The 23,158-nt window shown below is 42.1% G+C and overlaps 1 protein-coding gene across 3 annotated transcripts in view; it reads left to right on the forward strand.

The window, feature by feature from the left end:
• LOC140483173 (parkin coregulated gene protein homolog) overlaps positions 1-23,158 on the forward strand; it is a 354,639-nt gene that overhangs the window by 321,949 nt on the left and 9,532 nt on the right. The window contains exon 5 of one of the 3 annotated variants that reach the window (XM_072581210.1): positions 18,929-19,043. The exons of the other annotated variants lie outside the window; for them this stretch is intronic. Coding sequence (XP_072437311.1) covers positions 18,929-19,043 — 115 coding nt within the window. The remainder of the gene's footprint in view (positions 1-18,928; positions 19,044-23,158) is intronic. 3 annotated transcript variants of the gene reach the window in all.

Below are 23,158 nucleotides of genomic sequence, written 5' to 3' on the forward strand. Positions count from 1 at the left end.
GACCCTTTAGAACTGAGATGAGGAGAAATTTGTTCAGCCAGAGGGTGCTAAATCTGCAGAACTCATTGTCACAGAATGTTGTGAAGGCCAAGTCATTGACAGTATTTAAGAAAGAGATAGACAGGTTCTTGATTTGGAAGGGGATCAAGGAGAGATAGTAGGAGAATGGGGTTGAGAAACAAATCAGCCAGAATTGAATGGTGGAGCAGACTGAATGGGCTGAATGGTCTATTTCAGCTCCTATATCTCATGGTGTATGGTCTTAATAATCATGGATTAATTGCAGTACTCCAAAATGTTGCAATTTATACTAAGTTTTGTTTTATCTCCTAAGAAATATTTAAAATGATTATTGATTCTAATAAAAATTCTTTAAGCACTGAAGAATTTAGTTGAAGAATAGAAATTATTTTGCCAAAATTCCCCAATGCAGCAAATATCAAATATGAAACAGCAAGAGTGAACATATCTCTTCCAGTAATTATGCTTCTTGAGCAATTTCATTGTAAATTTGTGAAATAACAGCTTTATTAAAAATAAATTGTGTATGAATTTATATCATTATTATTTTGTACTCATTTGAACTCATTTATGTGAGGAATCTCTCAGGTTGTGCATTATTTTGTATCTCTCCATGTCTACCTTCCTTCAAACTCAATTTGACACCAAAGTTTAATTTGTAATTTTCAGCTGGGAACCAAAATGTCATGTTCAGCATTCACAGCAAATCTTGGAACTAGTTATGTAGTATTTTTAAGATTCACTGGAAAGTTTATTTAAAAAGTAGGTCATTTCTTGCACTGCTACATACAGAGAGAAACAAGAATTTATTCTCTTCCTGTAACTGCTTTTCTACTTTCCACTTCGACCAGCCGTAGTGCTGTGCTGGTCAAAAAAACAGGATATAAATGTAATGTGTACAAGTGTACTTTTGATTTGGGTGTTTTGTATTGTAACATCTGGAAACTGTAGACCTAATACAGGATCATGTTTATAGAAGAGACTGTGCTAAAGGATTGAAACTCAGGAATGCAAGTCTGTCACCCCAAAGACAGGATAGAACAATGTAGGACAAAAACTGGACAAAAAGTAAGACTTTCCCTTGTTGGTGTAAGACCTATCGATTACATTTCTTCGATTTAGTGCACTATTTAGTTTATTTAATATTATTTAGTTTATTTTATATTAAATAAATGCAGACATGAAAGTCTGGCCCTGACTGTAACATCAGGAAATTATTGAAAAGAATATTGACAAGGAGCAAGAATACAAAGCTAAAAATTGACAGAATACATCAAATGGGGAATTATGCTGAAAAACGTGTTGCTGGAAAAGCGCAGCAGGTCAGGCAGCATCCAAGGAGCAGGAGAATCGACGTTTCGGGCATAAGCCCTTCTTCAGGAATCCTTATGCCCGAAACGTCGATTCTCCTGCTCCTTGGATGCTGCCTGACCTGCTGCGCTTTTCCAGCAACACATTTTTCAGCTCTGGTCTCCAGCATCTGCAGTCATCACTTTTTTTCCAAATGGGGAATTATGACAATATTTCATAATAAAGCATATAACAACTGTGCCATTGTTTACAAAAATTAATAGAAGACTTTTTACACATTTCTGTTTTGTAATGGTTTACAGAAATTTAGGAATAGAAGTCAACCACTTAGCCACTCAAGCCTACTGAACCACTAAGTAAGATCATGACTGATAGTCACAGAGTCATAGAAAAATATAGCACAGAAACAAATCCTTCGGTCCAATTTGTCCATGCTGAACAGATACCCTCAATTAATCTAGTCCCATTTGCCAGTGTTTGGCTCATACTTCTGTAAACCCTTCCTATTCATATACCCATACAGAAACCTTTTAAATGCTGTAATTGTAACAGCATCCACCACTTCCTCTGGCCGCTCATTCCATACATGCATCACCATCTGCGTGAAAAAGTCACTCCATAGATCCCTTTTAAACCTTTCCCCTCTCACCTTAAACCTTAGCTGTCTAGTTTTGGACTCCCCTGGCATGGGGAAAGGACATTGACTATCCACCCTATCCATGCTCCTCATGATTTTATAAACCTCTCTAAGGCCTCAGCCTCTGACACTCTGGGGAAAATTGCGCCAGCCTATTCAGCCACTCCCTACAGCTCAAATCTTCCAAACCCGGAAGCATCCTTGTAAATCTTTTCTGAACCCTTTCAAGTTTAATGACATCTTTCCTACAGCAGGGAGGCAAGAATTGAATGCAGTATTCCAAAAGTGAACGAACCAAATATGTTGAGGACAACTTCTTACAGTTGGTTCTGCTGTAATGCTTGTTTCTTCAACACAAAGTGGCTATAATGCAATTGAAGAATTTAAGCCAAGATTTATAGAACGTGAACTTTCCTTACCTGTACTGGCTATAACATGATTCCAATCCCATTAGTTTAAATGGCACCGCTATTACGTGATTTTCTTATAATTCAGGACTGTATGGGAACCAAACTATTGCATTATATCAAAACCAAATGTATATCAACAATTAGAAGGTCCGACAACAGAAGCTGCAGTGCTGGACCTAATTCTGGGGAGCAATACCAACAAGTGTTCAAAGTGACAGTCTGAGAGCATTTTAATGATAGTGATCAAAACACTGCAAAATTTTTACATTTTAAGTTTTCTATGGTAAAGGAAAACGATGGTCTGCAATACAATGGTTTGGATTGGGGGAAGACTGATTTTATTAAAATAAGACAGGATCTGGCCAAAGTAGAACTGGCAACAGCTATATGCGGTAAATCTATGCAGAACAGTGGGATACATTCACATGGAAGTGCAGGCCCAACACATTGCTTTTAGGGTGAAATGTAAGGAGAAAAAGCCCAAAGGTCTAAAGGGAATAAATGAACGGAGTATAGAAAGTGTGGGGGCACTTACTAAAACAATTAGGAGAGCAAAGAGGGGACTTGAAGAGACATTGGAGGGTAAGATTTAGGAAGAATCCCAAGATATTCTATAAGTATATCAAGAGAAAAGAGTAGGAACCAAGGTTGCAATCTGTGTGTGGAGACAGAGAATATTGGTAAGAGTGTAAATGAGTCCTCCACGTCTGTCTTTACTTTGGAGAAGGAGGCTATAGGTAGAGAATTCAGAAGAGGGATTGTGAGGGGTGGCACAGTGGCTCAGTTCTGGACTCCCCCACCCCATGGAGAAGACTTTGCCTGTTTATCCTATCCATGCCCCTCATGATTTTATAAACCTCTTTGAGGTCACCCCTCAGCCTCCGACGCACCAGGGAAAACAGCTCCAGCCTATTCAGTCTCTCCCTATAGCTCAAATCCTCCAACCCTGGCAACATCTTTGTAAATCTTTTCTGAACCCTTTCAAGTTTCACAACATCCTCCCTGGTGCCAGGGTCCAGGACATCTCCGATCGGGTGTATAAAATTCTGAAAGGGGAGGGCGAACAGCCAGAAATCATGTTACATATTGATACCAATAATAAAGCCAGGAAAAGGATTGAGGATATCAAAAGTGATTTCAGGGAGTTAGGGTGGAAGCTGCAGAGATGAACAGATTAGTGTTCTCGGGTTTACTACTGGTGCCACGAGATAACAAGGTGAGGAACAGGGAGCGGGCGCAGCTTAACATATGGCTGCGCAACTGGTGTAGGAGGGAGGGCTTCAGATATGTAGATAATTGGGATGCCTTATGGGGAAGATGGGACCTGTACATGAAGGACGGGTTGCATCTGAACTGGAAGGGGACCAATGTCCTGGGTGGAAGGTTTGCTCGAGTTGTTCAGGAGGGTTTAAACTAGTATGGCAGGGGGGGTTTGGAACCTGAGCTATATACCGGTCGTGAGAGTTGATGGAGATGAGGCAATAGCAAGAGATAGCACAGCCAGTGGGAAGGAACTTCCTAGGAAAGAACCAAGGGATCGTTTAAAGTGTGTTTGCTTTAATGCAAGGAGTATCAGGAATAAAAGTGATGAGTTTAGAGCATGGATCATTACCTAGTGCTATGATGTTGTGACCATAACAAAGACTTGGGTTTCTCAGGGGCAGGAATGGTTGCTGGATGTTCCAGAGTTTAGAACATTTAACAAGAATAGGGAGGGGGGGAAAAAGAGGAGGGGGTGTAGCACTGCTAATCAGAGAGGGCATCACAGCTACAGAAGTTACCATTGTTAAGGAGGGTCTGCCTACTGAGTCAGTATGGGTGGAAATTAGGAACAGTGAGGGAGCAGTCATCTCATTAGAGGTTTACTACAGGCCCCCAGTAGCAGCAGGGAGATTGAAGAAAGCATGGTTGGCAGATTTTGGAAAACTGTGATGTAGTAGGGTTGTTGTAATGGGTGAGTTTAAATTTCCCAATATTGATTGGAACCTCCTTCGAGCAGATGGTTTGGAAGGAGCTGTTTTTGTAAGGTGTGTCCAGGAGGGTTTCCTGACTCAGTATGTTGACAGGCCGATGAGGGGAGAGGCCATTTTGGATTTGGTGCTTGACAATGAGCCGGGGCAGGTGTCAGATCTTGCGGTGGGAGAGCATTTTGGTGATAGTGACTACAACTGCCTCACATTCTACATAGCGATGGAGAAGGAGAGAAGCAGGCACAATGGGAGGATATTTAATTGGGGAAAAGGAAGGTATGATAATATCAGACGTGAGTTGGGAAGCATGGACTGGGAGCAATTGTTCCATGGAAAGGGCACTATAGACATGTAGAGACTGTTTAAGGAACAGTTGTTGCGAGTGATGCACAAATGTGTTCCTCTGAGACAGGCAAGAAGGGGTAAGATAAAGGAACCTTGGATGACGAGAGCGGAGGAGCTTCTCGTCAAAAGAAAGAAGGCAGCTTACGTAAGGTTGAGGAAGCTAGGGTCTTGCTCAGCTCTAGAGGATTACATTCTTTGAGGAGAAAGTGTGGACTGCAGATGCTGGAGAACAGAGCTGAAAATGTGTTGCTGGAAAAGCGCAGCAGGTCAGGCAGCATCCAAGGAGCAGGAGAATCCTGAAGAAGGGCTCATGCCCGAAATGTTGATTCTCCTGCTCCTTGGATGCTGCCTGACTTGCTGCGCTTTTCCAGCAACACATTTTCAGCTCTAGAGGATTACAGGCAGGCGAGGAAGGAGCTCAAAAATGGTCTGAGGAGAGCCAGGAGGGGGCACGAAAAAGGCTTGGCAGGAAGACTTAGAGAGAATCCAAAGGCATTTTACACATATGTGAGGAATAAGAGAATGATCCAAGAAAGAGTAGGGCCGATCAGGGATAGCATAGGGAACTTGTGTATAGAGTCTGAGGAGGTAGAGGAAGCCCAAAATGAGTTTTTTTGCTTCTGTCTTTACTAAAGAAAAGGACCTTGTAGTGAATGAAACCATAGAGGAGCAGGTAAGCATGCTGGAACAGATAGAGATAGAGGAAGCTGATGTGCTGAAAACTTTGACAAACATTAAGATTGACAAGACGCCAGGCCCGGACCAGATTTGTCCTCGGCTGCTTTGGGAAGCGAGAAATGTGATTGCTTCACCACTTGCGAAGATCTTTGCATCCTCGCTCTCCACCGGAGGACTGGAGGGAGGCAAATGTAATTCCTCTCTTCAAGAAAGGAAATAGGGATATCCCCAGCAATTACAGACCAGTCAGTCTCACGTCTGTCATCTGCAAGGTGTTAGAAAGGATTCTGAGGGATAGGATTTATGACCATCTGGAAGAGCTTGATTAAAGGCAGTCAGCATGGCTTTGTGAGGGCAGGTCCTGCCTCAGAAATCGTATTCAGTTCTTTGAGGATGTTGCTCGTCAAATTGATGAGGGTCGAGCGGTGGATGTGGTGTATGTGGACTTCAGTAAGGTATTTGATAAGGTTCCCCATGGTAGGCTCGTTCAGAAGGTCAGGATTAATGGGATACAGGGAAATTTAGCTGTCTGGGTACAGAAATGGCTGATCGACAGAAAACAGCGAGTGGTAGTGGAAGGAAAATATTCTGCCTGGAAGTCAGTGGTGAGTGGTGTTCCACAGGGCTCTCTTCTTGGGCCTCTACTCTTTGTAATTTTTATTAATGACTTGGAGGAGGAGATTGAAGGATGGGTTATAGAGTCATAGAGTCATAGAGATGTACAGCATGGAAACAGACCCTTCGGTCCAACCCATCTATGCCGCCCAGATATCCAACCCAATCTAGTCCCACCTGCCAGCACCTGGCCCATATCCCTCCAAACCCTTCCTATTCATACACCCATCCAAATGCCTCTTAAATGTTGCAATTGTACCAGCCTCCACACATATCCTCTGGCAGCTCATTCCATACACGTACCACCCTCTGCGTGAAAAAGTTGTCCCTTAGGTCTCTTTTATATCTTTCTTCTCTCACCCTAAACCTATGCCCTCGAGTTCTGGACTCCCCGACCCCAGGGAAAAGACTTTGCCTATTTATCCTATCCATGCCCCTCATAATTTTGTAAACCTCTATAAGGTCACCCCTCAGCCTCCGACGCTCCAGGGAAAACAGCCCCAGCCTATTCAGCCTCTCCCTGTAGCTCAGATCCTCCAACCCTGGCAATATCCTTGTAAATCTTTTCTGAACCCTTTTCAAGTTTCACAACATCTTTCCGATAGGAAGGAGACCAGAATTGCACGCAATATTCCAACAGTTAACAAGTTTGCAGATGACACAAAGGTTAGAGGTATCGTTGACAGTATAGAGGACTGTTGTAGGCTGCAGCGTGACATTGACAGGATGCAGAGATGGGCTGAGAGGTGGCAGATGGAGTTCAACCTGGATAAATGTGAAGTGATGCATTTTGGAAGGTCGAACTTGAAAGTTGAGTACAGGATTAAAGACAGGATTCTCGACAGTGTGGAGGAACATTGGGATCTTGGTGTGCCGGTACATAGATCCCTTAAAATTGCCACACAGTTGGACAGGGTTGTTAAGAAAGCATATGGTGTTTTGGCTTTCATTAACAAGGGGATTGAGTTTAAGAGCCATGAGATCTTGTTGCAGCTCTATAAAACTTTGGTTAGACCGCACTTGGAATACTGTGTCCAGTTCTGGTCACCCTATTATAGGAAAGATGTGGATGCTTTGGAGAGGGTTCAGAGGAGGTTTACCAGGATGCTGCCTGGAATGGAGGGCTTATCTTATGAAGAGAGGTTGACTGAGCTCGGACTTTATTCATTGGAAGAAAGAAGGAAGAGAGGGGTCCTAATTGAGGTGTACAAGATAATGAGAGGCATAGATAGAGTTGATAGCCAGAAATTGTTAACACGAAGGGTCATAGTTTTAAGCTGTTTGGCGGAAAGTATAGAGGGGATGTCATAGGCGGGTTCTTTATGGAGAGAGTTGTGAGAGCATGCAATGTGTTGCCAGCAGCAGTTGTGGAAGCGAGGTCATTGGGAATATTTAAGAGACTGCTGGACATGCATATGGTCACAGAAATTTGAGGATTCGTACATTAGGTTTACCTTACATGAGGATTAATGTTCAGCACAACATTGTGGGCTGAAGGGCCTGTTCTATGCTATACCATTCTATGTTCTATGTTCTATCCTTCCGATAGGAAGGAGATCAGAATTGTCCGCAATATTCCAAAAATGGCCTAGCCAACATTCTGTGCAGCCTCAACATGACCTCCCAACTCCTATACTCAATGCTCAGACCAATAAAGGAAAGCATACCAAACGCCTTCTTTATTATCATATCGGCCTGCAAATCTACTTTCATGGAGCTATGAACCTGCACTCCAAGGTCTCTTTGTTCAGCAACACTCCCTTAGACCTTACCATTAATTGTATAAGTCCTGCTAAGATTTGCTTTCCCAAAATGCAGCACCTTGTATTTATCTAAATTGAACTCCATCTGCCCTCCTCAGCCCATTGGCCCATCTGATCAAGATCCCGTTGTAACCTTCTTTGCTGTCCACTACACTTCCAATTTTGATGTCATCTGCAAACTTACTAACTGTACTTCCTATGTTCATATCTAAATCATTTTTATAAATGATGAAAAGTAGTGGACCCAGCACCTATCCTTGTGGCACTCCACTGGTCACAGGTCTCCAGTCTGCAAAACAACCCTTCACCACCACCCTCTGTCTTCTAGCTTTGAGCCAGTTCTGTATCCAAATGGCTAGTTCTCCCTGTATTCCATGAGACCTAACCAGTCTCCCATGGGGAACCTTGTCGAACGCCTTACTGAAGTTCATATAGATCGTGTCCATCACTCTGCCGTCATCAATCCTCTTTGTAACTTTTTCAAAAATCTCAATCAAGTTTGTGAGACATGATTTCCCATGCACAAAGCCATGTTGACTATCCCTAATCAGTCTTTGCCTTGCCACATACGTGCAAATCCTGTCCCTCAGGATTCTCTCCAACAACTTGCCCACCACTAATGTCAGGCTCACCAGTCAACAGTTCCCTGGCTTGTCCTTACCACCTTTCTTAAATAATAGTACAACAGTAGCCAACCTCCAGTCTTCTGGCACCTCACCTGCGACTATAGATGATACAAATTTCTCAGCAAACGGCCCAGCAATCATTTCCCTCGCTTCCAACAGAGGTCTAGGGTACACCTGATCAGGTCCTGGGGATTTATCTATCTTTAGCATTTCAAGACATCCAGCACTTCCTCCTCTATAATATAGACATTTTTCAAGATGCCACCATCTATTTCCCCACATTCTACATCTTTCATGTTCTTCTCCACAGTAAACACTGATGCAAAATACTCATTTAGTGTCTCCCACATCTCCTGTGGCTCCACACAAAGGCTGCCTTGTGATCTTTGAGAGGCCCTATTCACTCCTTAGTTACCCTTTTGTCCATAATGTATTTGCAAGAACTCTTTGAATTCTCCTTCACCCTATTTGCCAAAGCTATCTCATGTCCCCTTTTTGCCCTCCTGATTTCCCTCTTAAGTGTATTCCTACTGCCTTTATACTCTTCCAAGGATTCCTTCGATCTATCCTGTCTATCCCTGACATATGCTTCCTTCTTTTTCTTAACCAAATCCTCAATTTCTCTCGTCATCCAACATTCCCTACTCCTACCAGCCTTTCCTTTCACCCTAATAGGAATACACTGTCTCTGGACTCTCATTCTTTCATTTCTGAAGGCTTCCCACTTTCCAGCCATCCCTTTACCTGCGAACATGTGCACCCAATCAGCTTTTGAAAGTTCTTGCCTAATGCCATCAAAATTGGCCTTCCTCCAATTTAGAACTTCAACTATCCTTTTCCAACACTATTTTAAAAGTAATAGAATTATGGTTCCTGGCTCCAAAGTGCTCCCCCACTGACACCTCAGTCATCTGCCCTGCCTTATTTCCCAAGAATAGGTCAAGTTTTGCACCTTCTTTAATAGGTACATCCACATACTGAATCAGAACTTTTTCTTGTACACTCTAAACAAATTCCTCTCCCTCTAAATCCTTAATGCTATGGCAATCCCAGTCTATGTTTGGAAAGTTAAAGTCCCCTACCATAACCACCCTGCATTCTTACAGATAACTGTAATCGCCATACAAATTTGTTTCTCAATTTCCCTCTGACTATTAGGGGGTCTATAATACAATCCCAATAAGGTGATCATCCCTTTCTTATTTCTCAGTTCAATCCAAATAACGTCCCTGGATGTATTTCTGGGAATATCCTCCCTCAGTACAGCTGTAATGCTATCCCTTATCAAAAACACCTCTCCCCCTCCTCTCTTGCCTCCCTTTCTATCCTTCCTATGGCATTTGTATCCTGGAACATTAAGCTGCCAGTCCCACCCATCCCTGAGCCACGTTTCTATAATTGCATGATATCCCAGTCCCATGTTCCTAACCATGCCCTGAGTTCATCTGCCTTCCCTGTTAGGCCTCTTACATTGAAATAAATGCAGTTTAATTTATCAGTCCTACCTTGTTCTCTGCTTTGTCCCTGCCTGCCCTGACTGTTTGACTCGCTTCTTTGTTCAACTGGACCAGTCTCAGATTGAAATCTTTCCTGACTATCACCCTGGAATCCCCCGCTCCACACCCTCTACCCTGTTACTAGTTTAAATCCCCCTGAGCAGCTCTAGCAAATCTCTAGCAATATTAGTCCCCTTCCAATTCAGGTGCAATCCAGCCTCCTTGTACAGGTCACGTCTACCCAAAAGAGATTCCAATGATGCAAAAATATGAATCCATCTCCCATACACCAGCTCTTCAGCCATACATTTTTCTACTCTATCCTCCTATTCCTACCCTCACTAGGTCATAGCACCAGGAGTAATCCAGATATTCATAACTTTCTATATTCTCTCTTCAGAATCTCAATCTTTTCCCTTCCTATGTCATTGATACCAATGTGTACAATTACCTCTTGCTGGTCCCTCTCCCCTTTGAGAAAATCTGCACCCTCTCTGAGACATCCTTGATCCTGGCACCAGGGAAACAACACACCATTCTGATTTTTCACTGCTGGGCGTAGAAACGTCTATCTGTGTCCCTCACTAGAGAGTACCCTAACACAATCGATCGCTTGGAACCCGATGTGCCCCTCATTAGATTAGGTCCAGTCTTGATACCAAAAACTTGGCTCTTCATGCTACATTCCCCTGAAAGCCCATCATCCCCTACTTTTTCCAAAACAACATACATGTTTGAAATGGGGATAGCCACAGAAGACTCCTGTACTACCCGCCTACCTCTCCTACCTTCCTTGGAGTTAACCCATCTACCTGACTCTGTCTGTGGCTTTTCTCCCTTCCTGTAACTGCCATCCATCACACCCCTGAGCTCTTGTAAATTTCTCATTGTCGCTCCAATCGATCCATTGGGTCTGACAGGATTCGCAACCAATGGCATTTATTGCAGATATAATCCTCAGTAACCGTTAAACTCTCCTGAAACTCCCACATCAGACAAGAAGAGCATATCACTCTACCAAAGGCCATTTTGCTCCTTCTCATCTCCAGACCCAGAAAATAGTACCGTCTTATTGCTCTTCAAAATACTGCTCCAGGCTAAGTTAATACTTAGCTGTGGGCGGCACGGTGGTACAGTGGTTAGCACTGCTGCCTCACAGCGCCTGAGATCCGGGTTCAATTCCCGCCTCAGGCAACTGACTGTGTGGAGTTTGCACGTTCTCCCCGTGTCTGCGTGGGTTTTCTCCGGGTGCTCCGGTTTCCTCCCACAGTCCAAAGATGTGCAGGTCAGGTGAATTGGCCATGCTAAATTGCCCATAGTGTTAGGTAAGGGGTAAATGTAGATGTAGGGGTATGGGTGGGTTACGCTTCGGCGGGGCGATGTGGACTTGTTGGGCCGAAGGGCCTGTTTCCACACTGTAAGTAATCTAATCTAATCTTATGGCTTATATTTTGAAAATGTAATTAAGAGACAGATCCCAATAAAAGTGTATAATCAAGAAAGAACCCACTCTTCTCACTATTGTAGATTTACAGCAAAGCTATACTTAAAACTATTTACTTATCTGTTTCTGTGCTTTGACCTCTCCCAAACAGGTTCCTCTAAGATCAGTTGTGAATTTCGCTGTTTATTACATTCTCCTAGACACACTCTGATGTCCAGTGATACATGATGAATTGTATCCCAGAATGCTGTGGTAAATGAGGGAGGAAATTATAAGGGCTCTGACACAAATATTTAAGCCCTGTCCAGCCTCATGGAAGTGCCAGAGGACAGGAGGACAGCTACTTTTCAAGAAAGGTAGTAGAGATAAACCAGAGAACTACAGATCAGTTGGTCTCACATCAGTGGTGGGAAAAATTCTGAAAGAGAGAATTAATCTCCACGTGGAGACAAAGGTATTATCAGGTATGGTCAACATGGCTTTTTCAGAGAGAGGCTATGCCTAACAAATTTGATTGAATTTTTTGAGGAGGTGGCCAGAAGCATGGATGAAGAGAATGTAGTTGATCCAGTTTACATAGAATCCAATAAAGCCTCAGACAAGGTCCCACATTGGAGACTGATAAAGAAGATAAAAGCACCTGGAGTCCAGGGTAACTTGGCAAGTTGGATCCAAATTGGTTTAATGTAATGAGATAGATGGTGATGATAGTAGGTTGTTTGTGTGACGAGGCCAGTGTCCAGCAATCCGTGCTGGATAGCTTCTTGCTCCTGAGATATATAATTGATGTAGAAGAAAATGCCTTGGGGATGATAAGTAAGTTTGGAAATAGCACAAGATTAGCCAAGTGGTTGGCAGTAGGGTCTGAGGTTATAGGAGAATGTAGATGGATTGGTCAGATTGGAAAATCAGTAGCACATGGAATTCAATCCAACCTTGATAAGTGTAAGGTAATGCACTTTGGAAGAAGTAACAAGACAAGGGAGTACTCAATGAATGGCAGAACATTGGGAAACCCAAAAGTAAGGAGTGATTGGCAACAGATCCCTGAAGACAGCAGGACAGATTAATAGGGTAGTTAAGAAGACATATGGAACATAGACTCTATTATATCAGGCATAGATGATATGAGCAGGGAGGTTTCATTGAATTATATGGTACTTTGGTTAAGCCACAGCTGGAGTACTGTGTGTCATTGTGGTTACGGCACGACATGAAAGATGTGATTGCACAGAAAGATGTGCAAACAGATTCACCAGTATATAGCCTGGGATGGAACAGTTTAGCTATGAAGAGAGGCTGGATAAGCCTGGGTTGTTTTCTGTGAAGCTGAAAAGGGACCTGATTGAGGTATATAGGATTGATAGAAAGCAGCTGTTCACCTTGGTTTAAGGGTCAATAACAAGGGGCATTCTTTCAAGGTGAAGGGAAGCAAGTTTAGAGATGATTTGTGGAAAAAGTTTTTCACTCATACTGTGGTGAGAACCAGGAATACATTGTTTGGGAGAATAGATGAGGCAGGAAATCTCTCAACCTTTGAAAAGTACTTGGATGATTTGAAATGTCATAATATTCGAGGCTATGGGCCAAATGCTAGCAAGTGTAACTAGTCTAAATTTAGAGTCATTTTTGTCAGGGCATATGACCTCTTTTGAATTGTATGATTCTGCTACACTATGCTCACCAATCTATGCTTCAGTATTTAAATTATCATTCTTCATCCCTGCATTACAACAAGGCCTATGTTTCAAAGAAATAATTGGCTCCAAAGCACATTATGAATATTCTGTGATAAAAACAGAAAATGTTGGAAATACTGGTCATCAGTGAAAAGGAACATGATTAATGTTTAAGGTCAATGACATTTCCTCAGATATCTCATGGTGCTGAAAAGCATCACATCAATGCATGTTCTTTTTTAAGGGATAATGTTCTGAACATAGAGAGACTTCAGTGGTGGGGGAGCTTCTAAGACAAATATTTGGTATAAAGTTAAGAGTTATATGGAAGAAGATGTGTTGACTAAAAATGATTTAGGAAGGAAAAGGGGAATTCATGTTTAACTAACGTGTTAGAATTTTTCAAAGATTTAACAGAAAGAGTCAATGAGGGTAATGCTGTTGATGTGGTGTACATGGATTATAAGAAGGTATTTGATATAGTGCCACTCAACAAATTTGCAAGAAAAGTTATAGCTCAAGGAATAAACGTGACACTATCAATATGGATACAAAATTGGCTGAGTGATAGGAAACAGAGAGGGATGGTCAATGGGTATTCTTTGAGCTGGAGGAAACTTTATAGTGGGGTTCACTGGAGGTTGGTATAGGGACCCTTGCTTTTCTTAATATGCAAATGATCTAGATCTTGGTGTGCAGGGGACATTTCCAAACATTTCAGATGATATAAAATTTGGAAACATTGTAAACTGTTAGTAGGATAGTGTAAGATTGCAAAAGGACATAGAGAAGTTGGTGGAGTAGGAGATAGGTGGCAGAGAAGTAAGGGGTAATGCATTTTCATTGAAAGAATGTGGAAAGGGCGGCATAGTGGCTCAGCAGTTAGTACTGCTATCTCACAGTGCCAGGGACCTGGGTTCAATTCCCACCTCGGACAACTGGTTGTGTGGAGTTTGCACATTCTCCCCATGTCTGTGTGGGTTTTAACAAAAAGACTATATAAAACAAGGAGTACAAATCTAAAGTGGTGGAAGGAACAGGGGGATCTGAGTGTATATGTGCACAAGTTGTTGAAGGCACAGATTGTTGAAGATGGGAGGGTAGGACAGGTGAAAAGAATAATTAACAAAGTATACAATATCATTGCCTTTATAAACCCGAATAGCATACAAGAGCAAAGAAATGATGCTGAACATATCAGACGTCAGCTGGAGTGCTGTGTGCACTTTTGAGCACCACACTGTAGGAATATGAATACATCAGAGAGAGTACACAAGAGATTTACAACAGCAGGGATAAGAAACATTAGTTACACGATAGACTGGAGAAGCAAAGATTTTTCTATTTGGAGAGAAGAAGACTAAGAAGAAAATTTCAAAATCATGAGGAGAGGGCTTAACAGAGTACATAGGGAGAAACTTCCCACACATAGAAGGATTGAAATGAGAGTGCAGAGAAGTAGTTTACAAGAGAAGCAAATTTGATGCGAGATAAAATCTTTTGTTTGGGTCTGGCATGCATTGTCTGAAAGTGTTGTGGAGGCAGGTTCAATTGAGGCATTCAAAAAGGCATGCAAAAACTGTGAGAAGATATGAGGCAGAAGAATAGCACTAACTCATGTTACTCATTGGAGAGGAAATACTGACATGAAGAAGTAAATGGTCTCCTTCTGTTCTGAAACATTTCTGTGATTCTATATATGCGTTCCATGGCATTTGCGCACAGGGTTGTCAATTTGCAACCAGCCTGTTCCAATTCAAAACAAGTTCAGTGGCTCTTAAAATTCATGTGTCTGTCATATCTCCATAACTACAATGTGATTCCAACAGCTCAAACAATAAACTTGTTTGAACAGCATTGCTGGCAGCCTCAATGCACTGCAATGGACCAAGTAGCATTCTGAAGAAACCACATCTTTCAAATATTTTTCCCTTTTTCTAGATCCCATCCCTATAAAAGGGAAATTGTAACAATAGCCTGCAGGATATTCATGTCAGAGCACTGAGGGACAAGGTGGTGAAAGTGTACACCAAGGATTGAGCTACCCTGAGGCACTCATCAGACAGGTGGAAGATAGGAAAGAGCGCATATTTCCACCAGAGGGCAGGAAGCCTTCATAAATAAGACCAGAAGCAAGTGGCAGAAATGCCCAAAGTGCCACACTTAGGACATAGCTGCAGTGCTGAAAGAAGTTGAATTACCTTAATTAGGTAGCCAAAGTGCAAAGATGTATTTGCACATCATACTCTAACATAGATGGCATATCTCACCTTCAACACTGCTCATTACAACTCCATCACATACCCAGTACACACCCTGCCACTCAGAACTCATTCCTAATATTCTTGCTGTACACTTCACCCACACACAGCTTCCAGTCATTCCAATCGCACACACACCTTTGTAAACCTGAAGCGATTCAGCTATGGCCGGTACACCACTCGAGGTCACTGGCACACAGTCATTAATGTTCTTTCCTCTCTCTTGCAATGGAAACAAAAAAGCATGGAAAACACACATAACACACACGCCAGCATCTTCTCAGCACCTTCAAAGAAATGCTCCATTGAATCATCAGAACTAATACCATTGAGCTAGTGCTTTTAATACTACTGAGGCCATCAAGAATGATGGTAAATCGCTGCCTTTTCGAACTTCTTTAATCACTCTTTCTCCCTCATGCTGAAAGGTGCCTGATTTAGAAATTGGAACTTCCAGCAGAAGGTAGCAATGATGAAGAGAGCACTGAGCAGAGCAGCTCAAGCAGTTGTGCCAGGGCCTCTAGCAGCAGGTCGTGATGGTGAGGAAGGGCATCAAATAGGGCATCTACACCAGTAGAACAGATCATCGTTGAAGGGAAAAATATCTTTGATGGAAGGAGGCCTGATGAGGTGGATCAGTTAAATAAGAATTTCCTCAACTAGAATTAAAAAAGGCTTACAAAAATGCAAAGGACAGTGCAGATTCCACAGAATGGGACAAAAAGAAAGACCAACAAAGGGCCATAAAGCAGCTTATAAGAGATATTGGAAATAATTATGAAAGGAAACTTACAAGAGACATAAAAGACAATAAGAAGAGATTTCATAGTTATATACTGATTAAAAGTGCTATTGGCCCATTGAAGGCTGAGTGGGAATATTGTCAATAGCCATGGGAAACAGTTAACATGCTGAACAATTACTTTGCTTCAGTAGGCACAGCAGAAAAGGAGCATAGTTTGCCTGAAACCCCAAAAGAATTAACTGAGGATCTGAGTCCGGGTCGAAATAAAATTAGTGTAAGTAAATCATCAATAATGGGGAAATTAATGGAACTGAAGAGTAACAAATCCTGAGAATCTGATGGTTTCCATCCAAGTGTGTTAAAGGAAATAGGAAAGCATGTCGTTGATGCCCTAACCATAACCTTTCAGAATTCCCTAGATTCAGGAATTGTTCCTCTGGATTGCAAATTTGCTCATGTCACTCCACTCAAGAAGTTTGACAGAAGGAAATCAGGGAATTCCAGTCCAGTTAGCTTATCATCAGTAGTGGGGAAATTACTGGAGCCTATAATCAAGGATAGGGTCAATGATCACCTCAAAAAAATTCAGTTAATCAGGGAGAGTCATCATGGATTCATGAAGGGTAAATCATACTTGACAAATCTCATAGAGTTTTTTGAAGAGGTGTCAAAGGTGATGGACAGAGATAAGTAGATATATGTTGTTTATATGGATTTCCAGAAGACTTTTAGAGTCATAATCATAGCGATGTACAGCATGGAAACAAACCCTTCAGTTCAACTCATCCATGCCAATCAGATATCCTCAATTAACCTAGTTCCATTTGCCAGGATTTGGCACATATCCCTCTAAACCCTTCCTATTCATATACCCATCCAGATACCTTTTAAATGTTGTAACCTTACCAGCCTCCACCACTTCCTCTGCCAGTTCATTCCATTCATGTACCATCTTCTGCATGAGAATGTTGCCCTTCTGGTCCCTTTTAAGTCTTTCCCCTCTCCCCATAAACCTATGTCCTCTAGTGTTGGACTCCCCTACCTTGGGGAAAACAGCTTGACTATTCACCCTAACTATGCCCCTAATGATTGTATAAGCTTCTCTAAGGCCACCCCTCAGCCTTGATACTCCAGGGCAAAGTCCCTTCACAAGAAACTGTTAGCTAAGGTGGAAGCCCACAAAGTTAAGGGCAAAATATGAACAGTTTTGTAAACAGTGTTGATGACAACATAAAATTACAACAGGATATTGATTAATTCGGTGAATTAGCAAAGCTGTGGAAGATGGATTTTAATGAATGAAAATGTGACTTGCTTTTGGACCAAAAAAGATAAATCAGGTTACTTTTTAGAGGTGTAAAGTTAAATACAAGTAGATGCCCAACTAGATTTGGGGGTTCAAGGTGCATAGCTCTTTAAAATGCCACAAAAATATTCAAGAAGGCTAATGAAATGCTGGTCTTCATATGTGAAGGCCTGAGTATAGGGATGCAGGTATTATGCTGCAGTTATACAAAACTCTAGATAGACCCCCTATGAGCAGCTCTGGGCACCACACCTTCAGAAGGATGTTTTGGCCCCGGAGGGCGTTTATATCAGATTTGCAAGAATTATATTTGGACTCCAGTAGTTAATTTATGAGGAGATATTAGACAAACTAGGCCATTATTTTCTAGAATTTAGACAGTTAACAGTGATCTAATCAAGCCCTTTAGGATATTAACAAGGAAAGACAGGGTAAGCAAAAATAAACTGTTTCCACTGGTTGAAAATTCCAGAACCAGGGGTCATAGTCGAAGAACTAGGGACAGGCCATTCAGGACAACTGTTAGAAAACAATACTATATACAAAGAATAGAGAAGATTTGGAGTTCTCTTCCTAAAACAGTGATCGATGAAAATTCAATTGTTAAATTTAAATCCAAGAAAGACATTTTTTTTTTATGAAGCAAAAGTATCACAGGCTGTGGGCCCAAGGCAAGCATATAAACTTAGACCATATTTCAGCCATCATATTATTGAATAGCAGAGCAGATTTGAGGGGCTGAATGGCCTACTCCTGTTCCTATGTTCTGAAACCACCGTTTAATGCCATATAAATACTCTGTCTTCCTTATTTAACCTTAATTTCTTTTCATGTTTGAAATGAATTGATGCCAGAGGGATAAAAATTCTCAGCCTCTTTCAACCATCTTTGTGTTCATATCTCACATTGCATTTCTGGCATAATCGGCAGAACACCATTGCTCAGGCATCAAGTTATGATGGATAAGATTGAAAGGCACCTGGCTGAGATAGAGTGGATAGCAGAGAGTTGAAAATGGCAATATTTTTAGTGGAGGCTAAATCTGCTCTGGTATTGTCACAGTTCTGACATTGGCAGAGGAAATTGGATTTTTAGATATGGAGAAAGAAAGCAGTACTTCTGGTTGGGTATTTTAATTACAGATGAGTCGGAAGCTGGTTAGATATGAGGGAAAACACATTTATGCAGGAATTAAAAGCAGGATTAAGGATGCACAGCCAGATATAGTACTTCAATGGGGTGAGCAGGCAGCATTCATGATGGTACCACTGTATGGTAGACCCCATCAGAAATACTGAGAAGAGACATAAATGTTCAGAAAGTTCCACTGTGAGTCATTTAGGTACTGACAAGAGTTTTTGGCGACAACAGTAGCCTGATAAGTACAAACAAGTCAAAGGGCAGGACTCTCTGATCCCTCTATGCCTTGGAGTTGGTGAAGTCTTATGACCGCATCGTCTTCCTGAATCACTCCTTCAATAAACATAGGACAGGATTCTGCAGGACAGCCTAGTAGAAGCAATGAGGAATCAGAATTTTTAAGTGGAATTGAGGAGGTTTAATAGTGACAAACCTCCATCGTCTTTCTTTGGCATGTGATACTGTTTCATTTGGATCATAGGCAAAAATTGGACTCCCAAGACCAGGCAAGAGGCTATCATTAGGAAGATGATTGTCAACATAGATGGGAGTGTAGAGTTCAGACTGAGGAGACAGTCAGAACATATTTCTGCACAGTAAGTACAAACATGGGCACCAATGCCATCAGGCACAAAGACTATATCCAATGCAATGGAGTCTCTTTTCACCAGATGTTTAACTAATTGCTACCTTGTGTATCTGGATGATGTATTCAGCTTTGGCTCAACATTTGAAAAACCTTGAATAACTAACCACTTGTTATAATTTAACTTGAAAGTCAAATCGGGGAAATGCCAACTTTTCCAGAAGTCCAAAAGTTCAGTACCTCAGACACTTTATCCAAGTGTAGCATTCGCAGAGCCATTAAGATAGCCAAGGACCAATACCAATCCAAACTAGAGACCCAGGCACCCAGCAACTATGGCAAGGACCGAATGACATCACAGGTTCTGACAGACGATGACATATCCCTCCCAGATTGTCTCAATGCCTTCTATGCTCGCTTTGAGCAGAATTTCAGCAGAGAGGTAACACCTATTCCTACAAATCCTGACGAACCTATCCCAACAGTCACTGAATCAGAAGTCAGATCAGTTTTCCTTCGTGTGAATCCAAGGAAAGCAATGGGACCAGACGGAGTACCAGGCCGTGCAGTCAGAATATGTGCAGATCAACTGGCAGAAGTCTTCTCGGACATCTTCAACCTCTCCCTGCAACAGGCCACTGTCCCTGCCTGTTTCAAGAGGGCCAACATCATCCCTGTGCCGAAGAAGACTCATGCAGCATGTCTCAATGACTACTACCCAGTGACCCTAACCTCGGTGGTCATGAAGTTCTTTGAAAGGCTGGTCATGGCATTAATCAACTCCAGCCTCTCCACTACACTTGACTTACTCCAATTTGCCAATCGGACCAAGAGATCCACGTCAGGTGCCATATCACTTGCCCTTCACTCCTCCCTAGAACACCTTGACACAAAGATCAGATATGTAAGAATCCTACTCATTGACTACAGGTTCAGCCTTCAACACTATTTTCCCCTCGAGATTGATTACTAAACTTTGTGATCTTGGACTAAGCCCCACTCTCTGCAACTGGATCCTCAGTTTCTTCACCCACAGGCCACAATCAGTGGAGACTAGGGACAATATTTCATCCTCACTAACACACAACACTGGAGCCCCCCTGGGTGCATACTCAGCCCCTGACTGTACTCATTGTATACCCCTAACTGCGTCACCAAATACCAGACTAATGGTATTTACAAGTTTGATGATGACACTACCATAGTCGGTTGAATCTCAGATGGCGATGAAACAGACTACAGATGGGAGGTGGAAGACTGGAAAAATGGTGCACTGAGAACAACCTAGCTCTCAATGCCAGCAAAACCAAGGAACTCATTATTGACTTTCGGTTGGATGTTACTCATGCCCCCCTACACATTAACAGCACAGAGGTCATAGGAGTGGGGAGTGTCAAGCTTCTGGGAGTGGTCATCCACAACAAGCTTCCTTGGGCTCTTCATGTGGATACACTGGTTACAAAGGCCCAACAATGTATTTTCTTCCTTAGGCAACTGAGGAAATTTGGCATGATGACGAATATCCTTGCCAACTTTTGTAGGTACACCATCAAGAGCATTCTGTCTGGATGTATCACTACCTGGTATGGCAATTGTACCATTCAAGATCGGAGACAGTTACAGAGAGTGGTGAACTCGGCCCGGACAATCACAAAGGCCAACCTCCCATCTATAGAATCCATTTACCAGGCCCGCTGTCAAGGAAAGGCTGCCAGCATTCTCAAAGACCCATCCCACCCTGGTAATGTTTTTCTACAACCTCTACCATCGGGGAAAGGTTACAGAAGCCTGAACACATGCACCAGCTGGTTTCAAAACAGTTTCTACCCGACTGTTGTTAGGTTACCGAATGGACTCACAGCTCTTAACATTCGCCTGTAGCTGTGTTTTTCTTTTTGCCACTGTTTACCTATTACTTACTTATCTATGCTACTTAACTATGTGATCTGCCTGTATTGCTTGCAAGACAAAGCTTTTCTCTGTGTCTCAGTACATGTGACAATAAATTCAATTCAATTCAATTCATCAGGAGTAATACCTTCCTTGATAAAAATGAGAAAATCTGAATTGTAGAGGAATATCCCCAGCTTGAGACAGGAGGGAAATGGATGGGTTCCTTGCTCTAGCTTGTTACTTGAGGAGGTTTGAGTAAGTTTGTATACAGCTGGCCATGCCACTCCATGATTTGTTATGAAAGCTGAAGGACTGATTGGGAAAGGATGAATGAGGCATGATACTTCACAAGGTATCACAGGGATTTAGACCTCAGTATGTGAAGACTCCATTTGCACCCTCAAGCAGAAGCTTGTCTCATCACCTATCCTTGACTGCCCAAATTTCTAACTTCCTTTCAGACTGAAAACTGATAGTTTCCTTAAGCTAGGAAGAGTGCTGTTTCAGGTTCAAGGGCAGAAAATAATGATTATCATTTATGCTAGTCAGAATCTCAAACCAAATGAGAAGAGTTACTCCAGTATAAAAGTCACACTGCTAATTTTAGAGTTAGCAATTTCCCAGAACGTCAGAGACATTCTTATCGGTGAGGAATTTGAAGTACTTCCATTCATCTACTTCGCAAGCTCACCATGCCTTGAACACACAGACCACAGACAACAAGAGATGGGCAACTGGACTTTTGCTATTTGATTCCAGAGCTGGACAGGTCAGACTAACACCTCCACTATCTGTACAACTATCTACTTTTGAACTCTGGGGTGTAGTCCATCTGGTCCAGGTTATTTATCCACCTTCAGGTATTTTATTTTTTCTAGTACCTTCTCCTTGGTGATGGCCACCATACTTAGCTCTACCCCCTCACTCTCTTAAATGATTGGGATATTATTCATGCCTTCTACTGTGAAGACTGACGCAAAATAATTATTCAGTTTCTCAGCCATTGCCTTGTTCCCCACTACTATCACTACAAATGATGTACCTACAGAAGACTTTGGGATTTCCATTTGTGTTAGTTAGTACTCTTTTCTCATAACACCTTTTTGCTTCTCTTATTTACTTTTCACCTCTCTTTTGAACCATCTGTATTCAGCTTGGTTTGCATTGTATTTACGACCTGACATTTATTATAATCACATTTGTTTTCTTCTTTGACTTCAACTACTACCCCTGTCATCCAGAAAGTTCTTTTTTTGCTGTTCTAGCCTTTCCTTTTGATTAAATGTACCTTGAAGGTAGCCCATTGGTCAACGAATGATGTTCCCACCAACCTTAATTTTGTACTATTAAGGAATAATGGGAAATTAGTAGAAAGTATAATTTCTTCACACTTTGTCTATAAATCCTTACTTTCCCTGTGTCAGCTTTTCAGAATTGCTAGAATTGAAACAGAGCCCTTAGCAGCTGCTCATCATCTGACCAATTCACTACTTTCTTTTGAATTGTTACTCCTCTCTTCGTGGTCTTTTGTATGGTGTCGGTTCTCTCTCTTTTTCACGATTGGGTACCGGTAGCTGCCTCCAGATCCTCCTCTCCTCTGCCCTGAGACACTTCTGTCCATGACAATCTGTGGTTTGGTGAAAGGATCCACTGGCATAGAGTGTAAGGGGATAAGAGGGAAGGCCACTGACATTCATGGCCACTGGAAAAGGTATTCTTACATTAGTTGAGAAGGTCCAGGTCAGTCTGAAGGAAGTGGCAGAACTCCATGAGTCATCGAGTCATAGAGATGTACAGCACGGAACAGAACCTTCAGTACAACTTGTCCATGCTGACCAGATATGCCAACTCAATCTAGTCCCAGCCCATATCCCTGCAAACCCTTTCTAGTCATATACCCATCCAAATGCCTTGTAAATGTTGCAATTGTACTAGCCTCCACCACTTCCCCTGGCAGCCCGTTCCACACATGCACCACTCTATGTGTGAAAACTTTGCCCCTTAGGTCTCTTTTATATCTTTCCCCTCTCATCCTAAACAAACGCCCTCTAGTTCTGGACTCCCCGTCCCCAGGGAAAAGACTTTGTCTATTTATCCTATCCATGCCCCGCATGATTTTATAAACCTCTATAAGGTCACCTCTCAGTCTCTGATGCTCCAGGGAAAACAGCCCTAGCCTATTCAACCTCTCCCTAAAGCTCAAATCCTCCAACCCTGGCAACATCCTTGTAA

This window comes from Chiloscyllium punctatum, chromosome 11 (genome assembly GCF_047496795.1).
Source record: "Chiloscyllium punctatum isolate Juve2018m chromosome 11, sChiPun1.3, whole genome shotgun sequence".
In the NCBI taxonomy this organism is placed as follows: domain Eukaryota; kingdom Metazoa; phylum Chordata; class Chondrichthyes; order Orectolobiformes; family Hemiscylliidae; genus Chiloscyllium; species Chiloscyllium punctatum.